Genomic DNA, 18,608 nt, shown 5'->3' with positions numbered 1-18,608 from the left:
ATTTATAATCGCTTAATAAACACATGAGAAATGGCACCGTACGGCCCTACATAATCTACGCGCAATGATCCTCGGTGACAAAGTGTAAGTGACCAAATCCCTTCCCAGGTCTAATGATATTTTGCTCTAGTAAGCCGGTGATATATCGCGTATGGCAAAAATAAAGCGCTCATGCATAAAATTAATACAGTAAGCTCCGAAGTCATAAAGCTTTCAGTCTGTGATATATGAGACGGGAAAATGCCTAACCTGTAATTCAAGTCCTCCCGCTGTCTTATTCCCAATAGGTCCTGGGGTCACCTAGGCATTGCACGATCAAGCTGGGCCATCTCAGCACGGCATGTGAGTGATTAACAAAGCAGTTAGGAGCCCTGTTTTAGGGTCATGGGCACAAAAAGCCCCGCGGGGGTACAGCTTCTCCTCCTAGAGGTCAAACGTTTCTCTTTTTCCCAATATAATAACAGGGATTTTAACAGCTTTAATGACAGTATGATCATCAGCTAATGCTGTGGTCTTTCGGCAGATTACCTCCCTGCAGGTGTGTCCCATACCTTTCCATTGCTGGCTGTAGTAATCCAGGGATCAGAAATCCAAGCCACAAACAATTCTTCAAGCTCCTTCCGTAAGGAAACGCTCTGACGGGGTGTGGCAGGGATAACACACGAGAACATACAGCAGACTCCATCGATCTGCAATCCATCCCTTGTTTCAACCAAAAAAATAATTATCCTTTGCATGTGAAATGATCAAAGTGCTTCAAAAAAAAAAGAAAAAAAGAAAAAAAATCAAACTCCAGCTCCTCAATCAGGAATGCTGCCAAGCTATCGAATCAATAGGTTGTTAGATAGTTGAAGTATGGGAATATGTGAAAGCCATCAAATGATTTCTCTGTTAATAAACTGCTACAGTAATTACCATTAGAATAGAAATGGAAAGATACAGATCAGAAATGGAAAGATGTGAATGGTTTCTCATTAAGTTAAAGCACACAGGGTTATTTTTTCTCCCTTTTGGCCTTGATTCTGCATCATTTTCAACTTGCATACCCAGAGTTGCTTGTGCACCCCTAATTTCACATAAACATCTTTGAGTCAGTGAGTAGCCAGAAGAGGAGAGCTTACCTGGGATCTGGAGAAGAGTTGGAGAAGCAGGGGCATGGGAGTGTTGCGTCTTTTTTTCTCCAGGGAGCACAGATTTCAGCGCATGCACTCATGCCATGTAGCCTGAATAATGGCATGGTGCCTGGAAATAACGGGGAGAAGGTGCAGGAGGAGGGTGCTGCTGGGGCTCTCCGGTAGGGTCTCGGGAGGAGCCTGCAAAGGCAAGGCCAAGTGAGCGCTAAGCGTGAAGACAACCAGCGTGCCAGTATCATGACCCAAACGCTTAACTTTCAAAGGGCTGCCTTGCTAAAACACAAGTTTTCAGTTAAAGAACAAAGCCCGTTCTGCAAATCATCAACACATCGGGAAGCAAAACAAATCACCAGTCCTCCTCCCACTTGCGACTTGAGGTCATTAGAGTAATAGATGGGAAAAGCTTCAGAAAAATCTGAAGTGCAGGTCAGGGAAGGCAATGAGATATACTTGGGGTTCAGCTTTGCTCCAATTAGCAAGAAATAAATTGTTACATGGGCTTTTTGGGGTGGAGGGAGAAAACCATCTGCTGCAGGTCCATGGAGAGTCCTGCCCCAGGAGAAGATAGCTTGGTTGTCCACCCGGTGCCCTGCTACTGCTCCTCTTTAGTTTGCCCAGAGCTGAGAGCACACGGGTGAAAACCCAGCTTCATGCAGGACATCGACAAGTCAAAGTAATCCACTCAGCAACAAAAAAGCTGGTCCCAAAACCCCCAGCTCTTTTTGTGAGGAAAAGAGAGATGGTGGAGGCTGGAAAGCGCTTGACAAGCATCACTCAGCATCTGCCAATCCTGCAGTGCTGAGGCAGGACAACATTAACAGCCCCACAGCTTTGCACATAGAGAGCTTCAAGTGCTTCCAGACTTTTTCTAGGCCTAATGTATTTACTGAAATTGGTTGTCTTCTACTAGCACGTGAAAAAGGGGAGGGAAGGGGGGAAAAGGACTAATGGATGTACATTAACCTTTTGGTACTAGATTTCCCGATACTAGCTACTAATGCAAAATCCATTAGAAGGAAACATCGGGGAACCGTGGTGTGCAAATGTTATAACGCAGGGAATCTCTGTAAAAATCCAGCGTGGGCATGGCAGGGACAGAGATGGTTGCAAGTGCAGAATGATTAAAGCCAGCTCCCAGCTTTGCTCTGGGCACAGAAACCCAGCAAAAGGGGCCTGGAGAGGGGAAGGGCTGGAGGCTGAGCACCAGTGAGGAGCTGAGCACTGGGAGCTTCACCCCGTGTTCATGGCACGGTGTGAGGCAGGAGCTGAACGGGGTGGGGTGACCCTGGGCTCTCCCGACACAAAACGGCCTCAAATGTCTTTATTTGAGGTTTTCTTCACTCAAGCGCTTCTCTTTCAGGGATGTGAAGGGGAAAGAAGGGAAGCAGGAGAAGTGGATATTATCATTTAATACGCAAAGACAGCTTCAATAGTTACCTTAATGTGCTCTAATTAGGTGTGGGAATACGCAACACATCCCAAGGGCTGGTTATAGCCACTTTCCCTGCTGCACACAGACGTGTTTCGCCACCGTGATCAAATATTTTAACATGTACAAAGATTTATCACCTGCAGGGCACAGAAGAAAATGATGATTTAGCCTCCTCAGCAGCCACAGCTCACAGCCACCTTCCGAGAGCGGAGGAGCCTGCAGCCCAGCCCCATTTACCCCAAAAGGCAGCCAGAAACCATCGGCGTGGACTCACGCTGGTACCTGCCAGCCCTGCTGCTTAGCTGAGGAGGAAACGCATGGAAAAAAAAGAAAAAAGAAAAAAGAAAAAAAAAAAAAAGGATTTTCCTTGGATTCGACAAATGTAGGTGGTATGAAATGAGAGTAACACAGCAATAAATAATTAAATAAATAGGTAAATAAATAAATAAAACAGAGGCCAGAAAGCTTGTACTGTAAGTGGATTGAAATGGGGAGAACATCTGCCTCCGATTTTTTCAGTTAAACAAAACCATGAAGTTTAATTTAATAAAAACCTTCTGCTTACAACCACAAATAAAATTCTTCAAGGTTGGCTGAGTTTAAAGCCAGAACCTGGCACCTCTTCAGGAACATGGTAGGGAGCTTGCGGGGAGGAAATCTTCCCGTTTTGCCACAGCTGCTGGGACTCAGCTGCTAAGGGAGGGACAGGACCATCGCATCGGACCCGGGCTGCAGAAGCAAAGCGTGTGGGGGTGACGGGCAATGCTTACATCGACAGCAATATTGTCTCTGCTCCCCCAGCATGAGGTGGGGCAGAGCATAAGGGCATTGTGCTGCTGCACAATACCGAATAAATACAGGGAAGGAAGAGGTCCAGCACCGCAGACTCATTGAATTAAACATTATTGTGGCTAACACAATCAATACGGCATCGATCGCATTAGCCATATTAATATTTAATTCAATTAAAAGGCTCCCAATTAGATTTTTTTTTTTTTAATGTTCTTCCAGGTCTTTTATGCTGCAGGAAAATTGTTAAATTTTGCTACAGACCGTGAGATCCAGCCGGACCCAAACTACAGCCAGGATGCTCAGAGCAGCACCGGGCCCAGCGAGCAGCACTCACTGTGGCAGCTTCTTCAAAAAAGATGCACCCACAGCAAATGCATCTTCAATATATATGTATATATATATTATATATATAATAATAAACAGAAGGAAGGTGGGAAACTTCCTCACCTTCGCCCACCTGATTACATACAAAGTGTTCCTTGGCTTTTAAGGGTAATTTAACAGTAGTTAAACTAGCGTTAATTTAAGTCAAAGTGGTCTGGAAAGGCAGAACATGCTGTACCGCTTTTAAAAACAGCTGAATCTTCATTTGTTCCGTAAGAGACACTACTGCCTGCTTCCTAACCACTATTGGCTGTCCAAAGACCTTTCCCTATAGATTTTAAAATAAAATTCAAGCCTACTTTGAATGTTTCTTGCAAAGTCTGGGAGAAAGTCAGAAAAAAGGAGATGGGAGCCAAATTGATTAATATCGGTTAATCTGACAACAAAATTCACCCCATGAGCATCTCCCACATGTGCCCATTCTGAGACCCAAAGCTTGCTTGCTATCACTGGTTTGTTTGCCTGTTATTTCCCCCAAACACTTGCAGAAATAACCTAGCTCCTGGCTCTCCCACTTGACTCCGGGACCTTCTCACGAGACACTCACTTCTTCCTCAGAAGCCACTTCTCAGATAACATCAAACCCATCCTCAGCGTAGGACAGATTTGGGTTTCCAGCTGCAGGAATGAAGTCCAAAGAGAATTATTTCCCCAGGCATCCCAATCCTTCAGGCTTGCCCAGCATACATTTATTTCTTAAGGAAATTAATCGCTCTCCCTCAAAAATTTATCTCAATTAATTCAGACAGGAACTGGTAGGAGATATTTTAGGGATAAGAAAACAAGCAACCAAATAGAATCAGAGACACATGAGAGATAGCCTATTTTACGATTATATTCCCTGGGATCTACCCAGGACACTGATGCAAGGAAGCACCTCCATACTCTCAGATGTGTTTCACTTCAATAAACACAACTATCCATAAAAAAATAAAATAATAATAATTAAAAAAAATACTCACCAGGACTCATATTCTCCCTTAGACCACACAAACAGGTTGTACAAAATTGATTTAAAACAATATCTCCCGTTAACTATTAGCAATGTTAAACCGATATCACTGAGCTGCAGACATTGCTCCTGCAGGTGATACCACATGTCCCAGGTGAGCTAATTTATAACGAAATACAGAGAGGAATTTCAGGGGAAGCTGCCTGAAAAAAATCATTAGCTTTTCCAAGATTCACAGCATTTTTGAGGTAGAAACAAAAGATTAATTAAAATGTCTATAATCCAGGATACAAGACTGTTTTTTGCCTCTAAAAATGACCCAGTCATCAACACACATCAAGGATATGGATTTTAGGAGAATGCTGGCACCAACCCATGTTATAACTGATTTTCTTAGCAGCATTTAACATATTTTTGCTGATGAACCCTACTTCATACCACGCTGTAACCCCTTAGCACCCAAACCAGCTATCAGTGCCCCATGCCAACTCGAGGGGCATGAAATACCTCTTCTATTTCGAGCCTGCCTCCTACTAGCCTCCTTCAATGCACCACTTGAAGACAGAGAAAAATGATCCCTCCCCACCCTTTGCCACATGACTCATGATTTTATAACCTTGTTTTTATCAGCCGAAATCCATCCATTGGTTTCAGGAACTTGATTTATCCTTACAGGACCTTTTATTTTTATTTTTTAGACCTGCTTTAATCAAGTGCTATACCTCTGTTTATGATTAGCAGCACTGAATTAATCAGGGTCTGCATCGCTGAACTTTTGTTTTTCTGTTCAGTTGTTTTTTTTTAAATACTTACCCCTTGCTTCAGTAGCATTTGACAACTGCTTCAATTCTGGCATCGAAGTCAACTCATTCCAGCTCTGTCGGGTTCTTTCAGCATACCTAAGTTGTCCAGGCTCCATCTCCAAATCCCTGAAGGAGAGAAACAAGAGTTAATCTCAAGCATACTTCAGTTAGAGGGGTAAGACTTGCTCCTCAGCAAGAAAAGGAGGGATTCTTAACATGATTTGATAGTAACTATGCTTGGGAATGTGACTTGATTCAAAGGAGTCAAATTAAATGGGAGCAAAATTGCAACAAGTGATTTATTTATTTTTTAATGGCAATTTTCTAACAGCTTCTTCTCAGCTTCCAGGGAACAATACCTCAAAATTTGTAAATCTGCTCTGCCTTTAGGTAGGATCATGGAAAGGGATGCCTGATGGGCCAAAACTCCTTCCTGGCAGAGAGCAAAAAAGCTCCATGCTTACAAATTTCGCAGAGACTTGCTGCTACTTTTGCAAAGAATACCCCATTAGGTATATTGATGTGCTATGAAACATCAAGTTAAAATGTGCTACAATTGTTAAAATAAATAACCAAGTCCACACGGTATTGACTCAGTGCCTTATTTGCTTCCAGTGTTTATGTGCACAAAAACCCCAAACACATTCATCCCACGTGCTACTCCCTTTATTAACGAGCCTTACATTTCTGCTTGCTCACCCAGACCCGCAAGTACTCGAGAACTGCATTTAGTGAAGAGCAATGATTCAGTCTAGCTGAAGTGATAGATCAAGACACTCCAGCTACTGGGTTCTAGTAGCTGCTATTGAGGAGTACACCTATTATCTGTGAAGTGTCTATTTCCAACAGTTCTACAGAGGACATTTAAAACGAGCATGGGATCTCCAAGCGCGATGGTTACACAGAACTCTTACGCTACAGAGCTACTCGTGCAGATGGGATGTGCCATCTTCACAGCTTATCAGGTGCACAGAGAAGTACTTCCATTCCCATTTACCTGTTGAGATACAGACATGCTACATACTTTGCAGCTAAGCTCATGCAAGAAGACACTCTGAAGTGACTGACACCATAAGTTTTATTACAAGCAATAAAAACCCAAACCTCATTTTATCCCACAACCATCATTTCCATTGTATATCACGGCAAGACAAAATCTTTAAGTTACGAATTCAAAAACTAAGGGAACACACGAGATGTAAGGCATTACGTGACATAAGAGCACAGAGAGAGGCAGCGAGATTGACAATAACTTATGATCAATTGGAGGAAAGAATTAAAAACTGTAACAAATATGCAAGAATCAATACTGCTCCATTGCAGCCAAGTTTAAGTACAATTGCACAAAGCAAGGCATAATTGTTTTGTGATCATTATTTTTTTCCATGTAACCATGATAGCAATCTATACTTACAGGAGTATTTTTGATTATAATTTATGAAGCGTTCTGACTCTTAAAATCCTCCAGAAAATAGCGTTGAATTCAAATTACACATTTACAGGCATGAAGATGGATGGAAGCAAATAAAGCATCACTCTTGCTACAAATAAAGAATTTTAGATTAAAATATTTAAAGATGCATTTTCAAAAATATTTCTGTTCAAATGAATTCAGGCCATTAGTTCTACTTTAATTTCCAGAAGGCTTATCCTATGACAAGAATTTCCTACAACATTCAGCTGTAACAAGTTATGGGGAACATCATGTGTCATTTGAGAGAAGAGGTGTCTATACAGGCAAATGACTAGGTTCAAACGAAAAAAAAAAAACTTTTTCAATACACATTCTGGCCTGGCAGGGAAATCTTGACACATACAGTAGTAGATCCTTGTCAAAGGATATTAAACACAAAAGAAATGGGGTTATGTTCTATCACCTATGAAGGCCTGATTTACGTCAAGAATGCAAAAGGTTTCATTTTGAAAAATCTTAGTTACAAAATGTCATCGATTATTACACTGAAGTTAAATGCAAAAATAAAGCTTACTAAATAATCCAAGGCACATTTTTCAAGGTAGCATCTTTACCTCCCTCCTCCATCGTAAGGTCATTTATTCCAGCACATGACAGTGAACTTAGCAACTCATTTACGTGGTCAAAGCTCTCCTGTATTCCAAGTGCAAAACATAAATCATAGCTTCAGACCAGTATTTATCAGTTTCCCAAATGCTCAGGAGTCAACACTTTTTTTTTTTTTTTAACCTTTTTTTTTTTCTTTTTTAATCTTGCTCATGAGACAGGGATGTTCACTTTACAGGCAGCAGCTGAAATGACATTACACAGTCTATAATCCAGCTGGAGGGGGCCATCCAGACTTTACCCTGACGAATTTTCTCCGGCTTGAATTTAGAAGACACATCATAGATGACATACTGAGTACAAAACCGCTGGTCAGAAGTCGATTCTGCATGGTATGCCACCGTGTTGATCATCTGCGTCACATCACTGTCTGGTTTTGGCTGCCTAACCAGAATTTGGCCTCCTGCTGCTTTGACCAACTCCACAAGATCACTCTTCTGGTGGCTACTGAAAGATCCCAGAAAATAGAAGTAGCATCCATCAAACAACTTCGGCAGCTAAGGGAAGGAAAAAAAGAGAAAGTATAAACACAGGACCACCCAACTGAGCACACAGGAACAAAGCAAAATTGAACAAGAAGTACAACTGAAAATAATCAACACAAAAATCTAGAACCATAACTTAACACATAAAGTACTCAGTATAAGTATACAACTGAGAAAAGTTTGCTTACATGGGGAATTCTTTTTTATGTTTGATTATTTTCCAGCACAGCGGGGTCTTCAACTATGAGCTAGAGCTATTCACAGCTACTATTACAAACACTTAATGAACTTCTCCAGGGTAATCCAGAAATTAAATATAAAGTGTTCCCATATAGAAACAAGATTCAATTCAAATATTTTTTTTCCTTTCAACTTTCTGATCATTTCAGCTATGTTCTAAAGCTGAGCAGAGAGGTCCAAAGCAGCATTACTTCCTGTCCCATGCAGCATCTTCCATAAAGGTTCCCTCTGACAAGGTTATGGCAACATACCCACTAATCGAGAAAAATGACTGCTTTATGGATGCTCACAGTCCTTTCAATCACCTTGCACATCATCAAATTTCTGTACAAGGCCACATTAAAATTTTACATCTACTGCATCTGCCCATGTGGCAAAGGGCAAAAATGTGTGAACCAGCGGTCATTCAGACAATCTGTCTCAAGCAATAAAACCCACCAGCTGTTCTCTGTTGAGCCGGCCTCTTTGTGGGCCACCTTGGATTTCATACTTCTCTTCTTGTTCTCGGACTGCACTTCGCAGGCAGGCTCGTACCCCTACAGAAAGCAAAATGAGGAAAGCATTAGTTTCAACTCTCACCATTATTTTTAGACAGAGGTTTCATGTTTTAAGAGATGCTTGACATTTCATTTCAGGGACTTAGAAGTCCCTGCACCCATATAGCATCGCATCCTGTACACGTTAGCAATTTAATTTTAAACTGGAAAAGAATTTACAATAGTGGTTGTAAAGATGTAGGTCCGATGGAGAGAAGCAGTATCACACTACAATCAGTGCTGTAAACACAAGGAATTATTAGCGGTTCCTCTTAACCACTACTAAAGGTCAACCACTTAATGTCAGATGTCAAATTGCTAATCATTTGGAAGCTTAAAGCCAGCATGTAGAACCAACTCCGCAGTTATGAAACGGAAGCAATTGCCTGATAAAGAGCAATTACAAAGCAAGTACAAAGCTGTTTCTGAGCAGCTATGGCCTCAAATAAATCAGATGGGATCTCAAAGTCTTCAAGATCAGCAGAAACTGGAGATTTAGGCTGGGGTTTTAACAGTGGCATTTGTTTTTGTTACCACTGCTGCCTAATGAGATTGTCTTTTAGAGTCAATGTAGTTTTACCTTGTTTTAAGGCTAGTTATTTTTTCCAATCCAGAATGTGCTGATGCTAATGTACTGCTAACGGTAGTGGAACGTACAACCTGACCCGACTTTGGAAAGAGGAATTGCTGTGGTCACCGATTCAAGGATGAAACATTTCGCCTGCACATACAATGTACTCATTAATAAAAATTACCCGAGAAAGAAACTTTGCAAACCATTCCATAAGGATTACGGTGTTGTTAAGGTTGCAGCTCTTCTAGTAGTACCTCACTCCTCCCACAGTGTTTCTTGTTTAAGCAACCTACTTCTACTGTGCAAATACAAGAACCACAATATATAAAAGAATACAACCAACTGAACAAAAACATAAGTAAAACAGGGGTGTTGATCCTAGAAAGGAAGAAAGCCCAAGAGAAGCATCACTGAAAAAGGTACTTGAATACCATGGCAATAAGTACCAATATTTAATCTCAACCTAGAGAGATCTTGAAAGCTAACCAGCAGTGATTTACCACCAGTTTACACAAGCTCACAAAATGTAATAGGAATTCATGCTTTAGTTACCAGAGGTCCTTCAATTTACTTGATTAAAAAAAAAAAAAAAAAAGATAAACCTATATAGAAAACCACAATTGGCTGGATACTATGACTATACATATATATTTTCCTCCATGCACAAGTATCAGGTTAATCATTTGTACTTTTTCCTTTTGTTTCCTATTTTGTTCCTTTCTTCAAGGAACATTACTATGAACTCATATTAGAAGAGGAAGCTAGTAATGTGTTTTCTGGAAAAGTAACATATATGACATGTTTATTATTGGCAAGAACAATGCATAGTCATAAACTATTTTTGAAGTACTCCTAACTCAAGAAAAATCTGAAGGCTCTACCAATATTTTATTCAATCGGCTCTACTCAACAGGATTTCCTCTCCCAATTTGCCTCAGACTTATAAAGCTGTTATTTCCTTTCAAGAAAATGCAGATGTTAATGGGCATCACTCACAGTAAAGTAAAAAGTCCTCTCAGCTACACTTAATAGCAGAACCGTCCACTCATTAAGAACATGAGTTATTTCAATCTACCATCAAAAGCTCAATTTCAAGGATATTCACTACAGAGCTGAAGTTTTTATATGATGAGTACATCACAAATTGAGCATTCAGTGCCAGCATCAGTAAATGGAGCAAATTCGATATGGAAGTAATAAAAGGTTGAACGAATACAGAAGACTACGATGCTGTCTCGTACTGCTACTTTTCTTAAAATTAAAAACAAAAAAAAATCATGGAAGTGACTGTAATGTTAGTGGAATGCCTATTTTCACAGAAAACAGACCAAGTCTGTTTTGCATACATATGTCCATCCATTTCATGCCAGTTTCTCCAAGTAATTTGTAGGCCCTAAAGTTCCTTGTTACTTGTAACAAAAATCTGCCAAGACAGCAAGACTCAACTAGATATGGTGTCCTTCACTGTATCTGTAAGAACCACAAATATTTGTTTCCTTGAAAAACTAGAAATATGCAAACACACCACTTGTCTAGCCAATATTTGCATCATCAGTATCCTCATTAACTTTTCTTAGCAGGCTAGAATAAGAAGAGATCTGTGTCTGAACAGATTGGTGGCACAGAAGTTATGTATTCCAGACAGAGTAAAGAGCCCTGAACATACGTTCCTAGCGCCCAGGTGTATTACCTCTTTTTTTTTTTTTTTTTTTTTTTTTAAAACATTAGTATGTTAAGAGGCAACATTTTTAGACCTATACTCCTTTGTGGAACAACAACCTCTCCATATGTTCCCTAGTGATGGAAAAACAGTGCATTTTTGTCTCCAGAACATATTTTTTCCTGCAAGATGTAGAAGCAGAACTTGCTCTGACTCGTGGGTCTTGCCACACTTGACAAATAAGAACAAATAGGTTTTTGTGAAGCATTGTGCTCAGGGACATTTCAAGAAGTTATCTAACTCTTTGCCTGTGTGCAGGTAGCAAAGAGGCTTTGGAATCCTCAAGCTCAGGAGACGTGATGCTTCAGGTCTCCACAATACAATCTTCTTATTGTCAACAGCACTGTTAATCTGTAGTAAGAATATTGTTTGAACAGACACAAAACCACACAAGATAACAGTGGAAGGAGAGCATTAAGAACAAGAAAACAAAACAAATTGCATGTTGTGTCATCAGAATCATGGTCTAGGAATACATCCAGAAAACTGATGTAGTTAGAAGCTGATGTTAGAGGAAGGTGCTTACAACCTTCAGTTGAACAATTAAGGAATATCTGTCCACGGGAGAAAGTTTCCTAAAAAGAAGGAGGAAGTAAAAATAATTAAGTAGCAAAGACCAAGAAGTAGGAAGTAAAAATAATGAAGTAGTAGAGACCACTACGTCCTTTAACTGCAGACTTTGTTCAGACTGGCTTGATCCTAAGTTGGTCATCTCTCTTTAGCAACCCCTGCATACTAGATTTTGTATTCAAGTATTCAATGATTCACATACCATAATAGTTAAAGAAAAAAGTCATCAAAAAAGTGAAATATCCATCTGTCTCATATTTGAGACAAAAAGTGCTAAAGTTGTGTTTCTATCTTCACAACGTGTTTCATTGTACATTTGTCTATATTCTTATATGCCCCTTCTCCATTTGTTTTATTTTTCTCCCTCTGCACACAAAACTTAGTGTCAAGTCACTTGCTTCTAGCTTACTACTTTTGCACTCCCATGTACAGGTACAGTGACTCCAAGTGGATCTCAGTGAGGTTCTCAAAGACAGCATCGTTACCTTCGGGTGTGGTATGGTGACTGTTGGAAGCAGCAGACATGTGCAAGCTCTATCTTTCTTCTAAGGGGTGGTATGACCACCACAAGACCTTGTGCTGGAAAACCTCAATTTCACAGTTAAGAGTACGAATACAAGTAGATTAGAGCACATTGTAGGCCTTTCAGTTGTTTAAATTTTTATTTATTTGTTTTTTAATACAGCTAGGGACTTTATCTTCTGTGACAACTTCTAAGCTGAGTTGACTCAATGAAGCCCAGGTCTTTTTCCTGAGTAGATCTTATTAATTTTAAAGCTGCTAATGTGTATGAGTGGCTGGATAACACGACAGTTCCCTTTTAATAGTCTCTCCATCAGGGTGAGTGTCATCCTGATTAAGAGGACACATAAAAGGAAATAAAAGGCCATACTGTACTCAAAGGCACAACACTACTGCTTTTACAGGGACATTTCCAGAAGCTCTGTTGACCTCAGAGTACTCCTATTTAAGTTATAGGCACAACACCCTTTGACTTCAAACAGTAGCCATGTTAAATTGATTCCCAGAACACCTGAAGTTACAAATTCATTTGTCTCAGCACTATATTAGAGAGCCACCAGTGAGAATTTGATGCTAAGACACTGGAAGCTAAGTCAAAGGAATAAACTGAAAAAGAATTGCTATTATCCTAATTAGAAAAGCAATTAGGACACCATCAATATGCCACCTCCCTTTTAAAATTGACATGGATATCTTATTTATTTATGTAAAATAATCAGCACAGGATTCTAAGTCTTGGAAGTACAAGCAGCTTGCTGAAAACAGAGGGGGAAGAAAACTTACTTTTGAGAAGACACTCACTATTTTAGGAGGGGGTAAAGACCAGAGTTGCATTATTTTCTTTCCCACATTCACAGCCTGACCATTCTTTCCAGGCAAACCTGGCTAAGAATCCGGTTTGTTACAATACAGAATGAGATCACTTTTTTAGTCAGAATCTCAACAATTCTGTTTATTCCTTGATACTACTGCCAATAAGAGCTCTGAACTTCCCAGGTTTGAGAGTGATAGAGTTTATTCATTTAGCACGTTCTCTTCCCTAAAGAGAAGAGGGTGATTACTGCAACTGTGCTTTAATGGCCCTCTAGTTTAATCACAGTAGTTGGATCAGTTCTCAGCTACCGAGACAAGTGGCTTTCTTCCATTTCACGTGGATCAGAGCTGGTTTGTGACGCCCGTCGCAAGTGTGCAAGCACTCACTGATAAAGCTTGCTGCCTGCCTGACAGAAGATGATGCCGGGAGGCAAGGTCACATATGCAGAAGGGTCACGTAAGGTTCTTTGCTAGAGATATGGAATATTTGAAGTTAAGAGCCTCTTAAGTAGCTAATTTCACACTTGCAATTTGTAGGTATAAATAAGATCAGTTGCTCCAAAGTCTAGCAAAAAGAGCCTGCATTAAAGGTCTCTAGAAAATATTGAAAAAAGAAGGTTTTAGTTTAATACCACTGCATTTTAGCTTGATGCCACCACATTTAGCAGGAATACTGCCTTTTTTTTTCCCCCTCATTAGCAAGAACAGTAAAGCATCACCACTTATACTGATCCTTATTACTTCACTGAACATCTGCCCCAACCTCCTCACCTTGCAGTGTGTAAGGAGCAAGCAGGTTAAAAGGGAGCCCACTCTAACGACATCATTAATTGACCTTTAATATGACTGTAGCTACTAGTACTGGAAATAAAGAAAACATTATTTGCAAAATTTAAGATCAGAGCCCTATAATCCTTGTTCATGCAAGTCTTATAGGTTTATAATGAAACTAACCGCATCAGCGAGAACAATTTAAAGAGGGTGAAGTACGAGACAAACTGGATGCCAAGAACATGTTATAATCACCCACAGATGCCCAGGGGTAGCTCTCAGTAACTCAATTAGCCTCAGTGGAGTTTTGTTGGATTTGCATTAATAAAGCAAAGAGCAGGGGTTAGCCACAAAAATCTTTCAGAACACCTAAAAGCAATTTAGCAAGATATGAGAGCAACAAAGACAAAATACTACACATCCAAGATCTGGTAGAGACCGCAACTCAAATTTTCTCAGCTCACTCTGCACTGGGTTTTAAGACTTGTATGCAGATTGAGTAAAGCTTGATGAGATTATTTTACTAGGAAAGGAAGAAAACTGGACTGAGACAAAGTCTTAGAGGAATTTTGCACAGGTAGCTTCAATTTGCTTTCTTTAAGAATATTCTTTTCCACGCTTTGGCAGAGACCAGTATTTTATTTTATTTTTTTTTATCTTCTCCTATCAACCTATAAAGTAACTTTAGAACTGCAGATTTTCAGAAGCAGGGTAGAGATTTCACTTTGTGAAACAGTCATTTTTTCCTAAAGATGGAAATGCCACAAGATGCTGCAGAGACTAAGATGAACTTCCTTAAGAACAGGAGTTAACAAGTTAATCCAGATGATATTTATTAAAGATGATGGAGCAGATGCTTAGCAAGTCCTTAAACATTGATTCCCAGAAGCCAGGAGCACCTAATATGTAAATCATCTCTTCATTTTAAAAACAAAAACCCCACAAATATCCTGTCTTCTTTAAGAAACCACCACCTCCCACAGCTGTTTTCCAGACTGAACAAAGTTAACTGGAGGTAGCTGAGGTGCAGAGGTTAGGTTAAGTTTTACTGCCAGTGCTCATCCTCACTCTGCATCTTGTCACATGCTTTTAAATCAAGAAGCTAACACTTCCCCATCCTTTTCCTCACAAGGGGCCTCCTTAAAGTAAGGTTTTCTTCAAAAGTGAATTAGAATGAAAGGACTCGCTAATTAAGAACTGAACTTCTGGATGACACAGAACAGAACTGAGGGGGCACTGGAAACAGATTCTTTTTCCTCTAGACCTTATTTCAAACTAGTCTATTCCCCAGCCATGCAGACAAAGGCTAACACCACATTCCAGACATTTGCACCCCCATTTTCTCCTCTGGGAATGCCAGCAGCTGCACAGTCCAAATTTGTGCAGACTTTGACACAAAACTGCTTCCTTACCTTCCAGAAGGTGCCATCCACTGTAGGAACAGGGAAGTTTAGACCCTATTGACATGAAACATCCCTCACTGCTGCACACCCAACACAAGAACGCACACGTGCATATTACATCTTTCTACACCTGCAGCTGAAATGCGTCCAACTACAGAACAAGCAGGAAACTCCAGTGGTCAAAAATTTTAGGCTGCTTTAAGGAGAAAGAGCTTTGTCTCAGGTAACATCTTTATCTAAAAGATATTTATATGTGGAAAGCAGACAACTGAGCCTAAGAGCTCAAACAGGCTTTGCACTTCCCTTGTCTAACAGCATAAACAAGGACGCTCCAAGAAATTCAGGAAGATGCTTTTGCTTGAAATGTCAGTCATGCAGTCCCCTGGCTCCTCCAGCCAACTCCCAGTTGTTCCAAGTCCTTACAGGAAACACAGGATTTTTTGCATTCTTGTAAGTGATCAGAGCTGAATCATTGATGCTGTTCCAGGTAAGTAAAACAGATGAAGGCGTCAGCAGATATTTTGAATTCTCCCAGAATTTGCAGCAAAGACTGACACAAGTTTGTTTCAGTGAGCGTTATTACCGAGACAGTTTTTCATTCTCTGCTTTAACAGATAACAATCAGAGCTTAAGAAAAAAAAGAACAGCTGAAAAGCTATTAAAGATTTCTGCTGGTTTTAATTACCTTGTTCTATGATCTACAAAAAGCACAGAGGAAATAAAATAATACTTGAATCTTTGTCTCAGGCTACTTGCAGAGGGATAATGATATGCTACTTTGTGCCCTATTACAGTCCCAGAAATAATGAGGGCAATAAAATAATGAAACCAATGAAAAATATGGCCAAGGGCAAGGAGCACAGTGACAACAGTGTCTGAATTGAATTCTGTGCTGTTCTGAAAGCGGATATATTGCTGACAGTGTATTATGTATGGAAAATATTGAACTGCAACTGGTAAGGAGAAATTTTTCTTCTAAAATTGCATAGCAATGGCATCCTTTCATCTTAAAGCTTCCACCTGAAGACAAAAGGGAAGCCTCAAACTCAAGATATATGCAATTTAAATCCTGCCTCTCTAATTCTTAGGAGGCCTTATGCTTTGCTCAAATTCTGGTGGAAAATTCCATATTACTTCCCCAGTGATGCTAGAGGATGTTTTATATGTGTATAGATGTGTAAGCAGAAGCATCATACAATTATAAAGATAGATTCAAGCAAATGAAGGAGACTGCTTTTTGCTACAATGGAAGAGTTAACATAAGAAATATACTTATTTTTTTTTTCAAGCATGCAACATTTTTTAAAAAGTGGAATAATAATGTGCAGGCTAAAAATATAACTTTAGAAATAACAGTTAAACAGCTTACCTTCTGGTAAGAAAAAAACCTTACTCTTATGATAGTCAGCATTTCATTAAGGGCTACACTGAGCTTTGTTTTTCAAATAATTCAATGTTGTTTTTGAACACGAATTTAGAATTTACTTTAAGTGTGCAGTTTGGAACACCGAAATATAAAGAACACCTCCAATTTATTTGCAGTGGCTATGAAAGAAGTAAGCCCGAGTACACATATACTTTTGGAAGTTTATTTGCATCTCTTGTAAGTAGAGTTATCCAAACAGAAGTCAAAAAGCCATGATAAATAAAGAGAGAAAGTTATGAAGAAGAAAAGCAAAGACCTCCTTTCCTTAGACAAATGTTCCATCAGCAGGAGTCCCATTATTTGTTATAACAATCTTTAACTTGTAATGACTCTGAAGAAGACTAATAACAGACTGGTGGGAACAGATGGAGTAGTGCTGTTAATTATAGGCACTTAGCTGCATCAGACCCCATGAGTTATTACTAACACTTCCCACTAGGGAGGAGAATCACTCGCTTTTAAGTAGTATGTTGCTTACTAAGCTGGGAGCATTAGCAGTCGGGATTGTACTAATCAGTACTCTAACGCCACAAAACAAAATTCAGCTGCAAACAAAAAATATGAAAATATTCACTAAATAACCCCCACGCTAATCTATTTTTTTTAATCACACTTCTAAAAATAAAGTTCTTCCACAAAGATTTAAACTCAGGTCTCATTAATTTAATCTCCCTACTACTGAGCTGAAGAAAGCTACATACCTTTACCAGCAACATTACTTTTCCAAGCAACTGACTAGCAAGAAGATAAACAGAAGTAAAGGAAAACAACCCTAATGCATACAGTGAAGGTATGCAGACCTCCTGAACCAAGTGAAGCCAACAGCCTGCATCAAAGTGATTCGCCACACGAAAGTTTTTCAGTCTTAAACAGGATACTGTTCCAGATCACCTGAACACACCCTTTTCCAGTTACCCAACCCAAAAATCGCCTCGAGGCCTTTGAGTTTCCTGCTGCATTCCCACCCCTTTGCTATCAGCAGAGCATCTGGAGGCTATTAAACCCATCTGCTTAAGCATAAACAGTATTTCTCCGTGTTGGAAGAAGTTACTGCTATTTTGCAAAAGTCACAGTAAAAAACAACACTGTTTTCCTTTTGCAAATGCTTAAGGCTCCAAAGAGAAGCTACTGTAGGCATTGCAGAAAACACCCGAGAGTACACAGATTCAGCAGACCCTTTAAAACATCATGGAACAAATCTATCAGGAAGCCAAATGAATGCCAAAAGAAGTCCAATGTTCAGAGTCTGATGATGTGCCTTATTTGAAAGGCTACTCTGCACCTTTTGAAGCATTAAGCAGTGCTTTCGAAAACATTAGCGAATGTGGAAAATTCAGACCGTTAAAGAATCCTCACACTGTTTAGTCACACAGTAAAAAACTGGAATGAAATTTGTCTATGAGTTTTCCATGGATAATTAACTCATTTGTAGTGTGGTTATTAGCTAAAAGGACTTAGCCACGAAGGTCAAGGGGAAGAAGATGGCTTTTACAACTCCACTGAAAGCAGATACTAACAAGTACATTAGAAATTATAAGAACCAGAACTCAAGGTCTAACTCCACAGCACAGCCATATAGCAAAGCACGCGCTCTATAAAAACTAACGATGGATTACATGACAGACAACACAAAGACAACTTGCATGCTAAGGGGATACTGTGCAAAACATCTTTCCTTAGAGGTTACTGTCGTAGTGGAAGAACATTCATCTGCACAGCTCATATGTACAGAAACAAAAAAAAGTAATGTGATTTGTGTGTGCTGTTAGATGAATGAGCAAGAGCTATACCTGGTAGCTCCTACCTGCAGTGGCAAGGAGCCTGGTAACTTTCTCAACCAATATAAAAAGTACAAAGAGGGGCTGAAATCAGCTGACTGCAAACCTTTGGTTATAAATTCTAACTCTCAAAAGATCTCAGTTTCTATATAAACAGGAAAAACCTTACCTTCCTACAGGCTTTGATCATTTAT

At 39.7% G+C, this 18,608-nt stretch overlaps 1 protein-coding gene across 1 annotated transcript in view; it reads right to left on the bottom strand.

Moving 5' to 3' along the window:
* Positions 1–551: 551 nt before the first annotated feature.
* Positions 552–18,608, bottom strand: part of BARD1 (BRCA1 associated RING domain 1) — a 50,314-nt gene continuing 32,257 nt past the window's right edge. The window contains exons 10-15 of the mRNA XM_027461153.3: positions 8,740–8,837; positions 6,411–8,073; positions 5,507–5,622; positions 2,571–2,702; positions 1,122–1,313; positions 552–754 (exon numbers count right to left, since the gene is read on the bottom strand). Coding sequence (XP_027316954.3) covers positions 7,744–8,073; positions 8,740–8,837 — 428 coding nt within the window. The 3' untranslated portion in view covers positions 552–754; positions 1,122–1,313; positions 2,571–2,702; positions 5,507–5,622; positions 6,411–7,743. The remainder of the gene's footprint in view (positions 755–1,121; positions 1,314–2,570; positions 2,703–5,506; positions 5,623–6,410; positions 8,074–8,739; positions 8,838–18,608) is intronic.

This window comes from Anas platyrhynchos, chromosome 7 (assembly GCF_047663525.1).
Source record: "Anas platyrhynchos isolate ZD024472 breed Pekin duck chromosome 7, IASCAAS_PekinDuck_T2T, whole genome shotgun sequence".
Classification (NCBI taxonomy): domain Eukaryota; kingdom Metazoa; phylum Chordata; class Aves; order Anseriformes; family Anatidae; genus Anas; species Anas platyrhynchos.
Note: the sequence above shows the minus strand (reverse complement) of the source record. Positions and strands in the feature narration are given on the sequence as shown.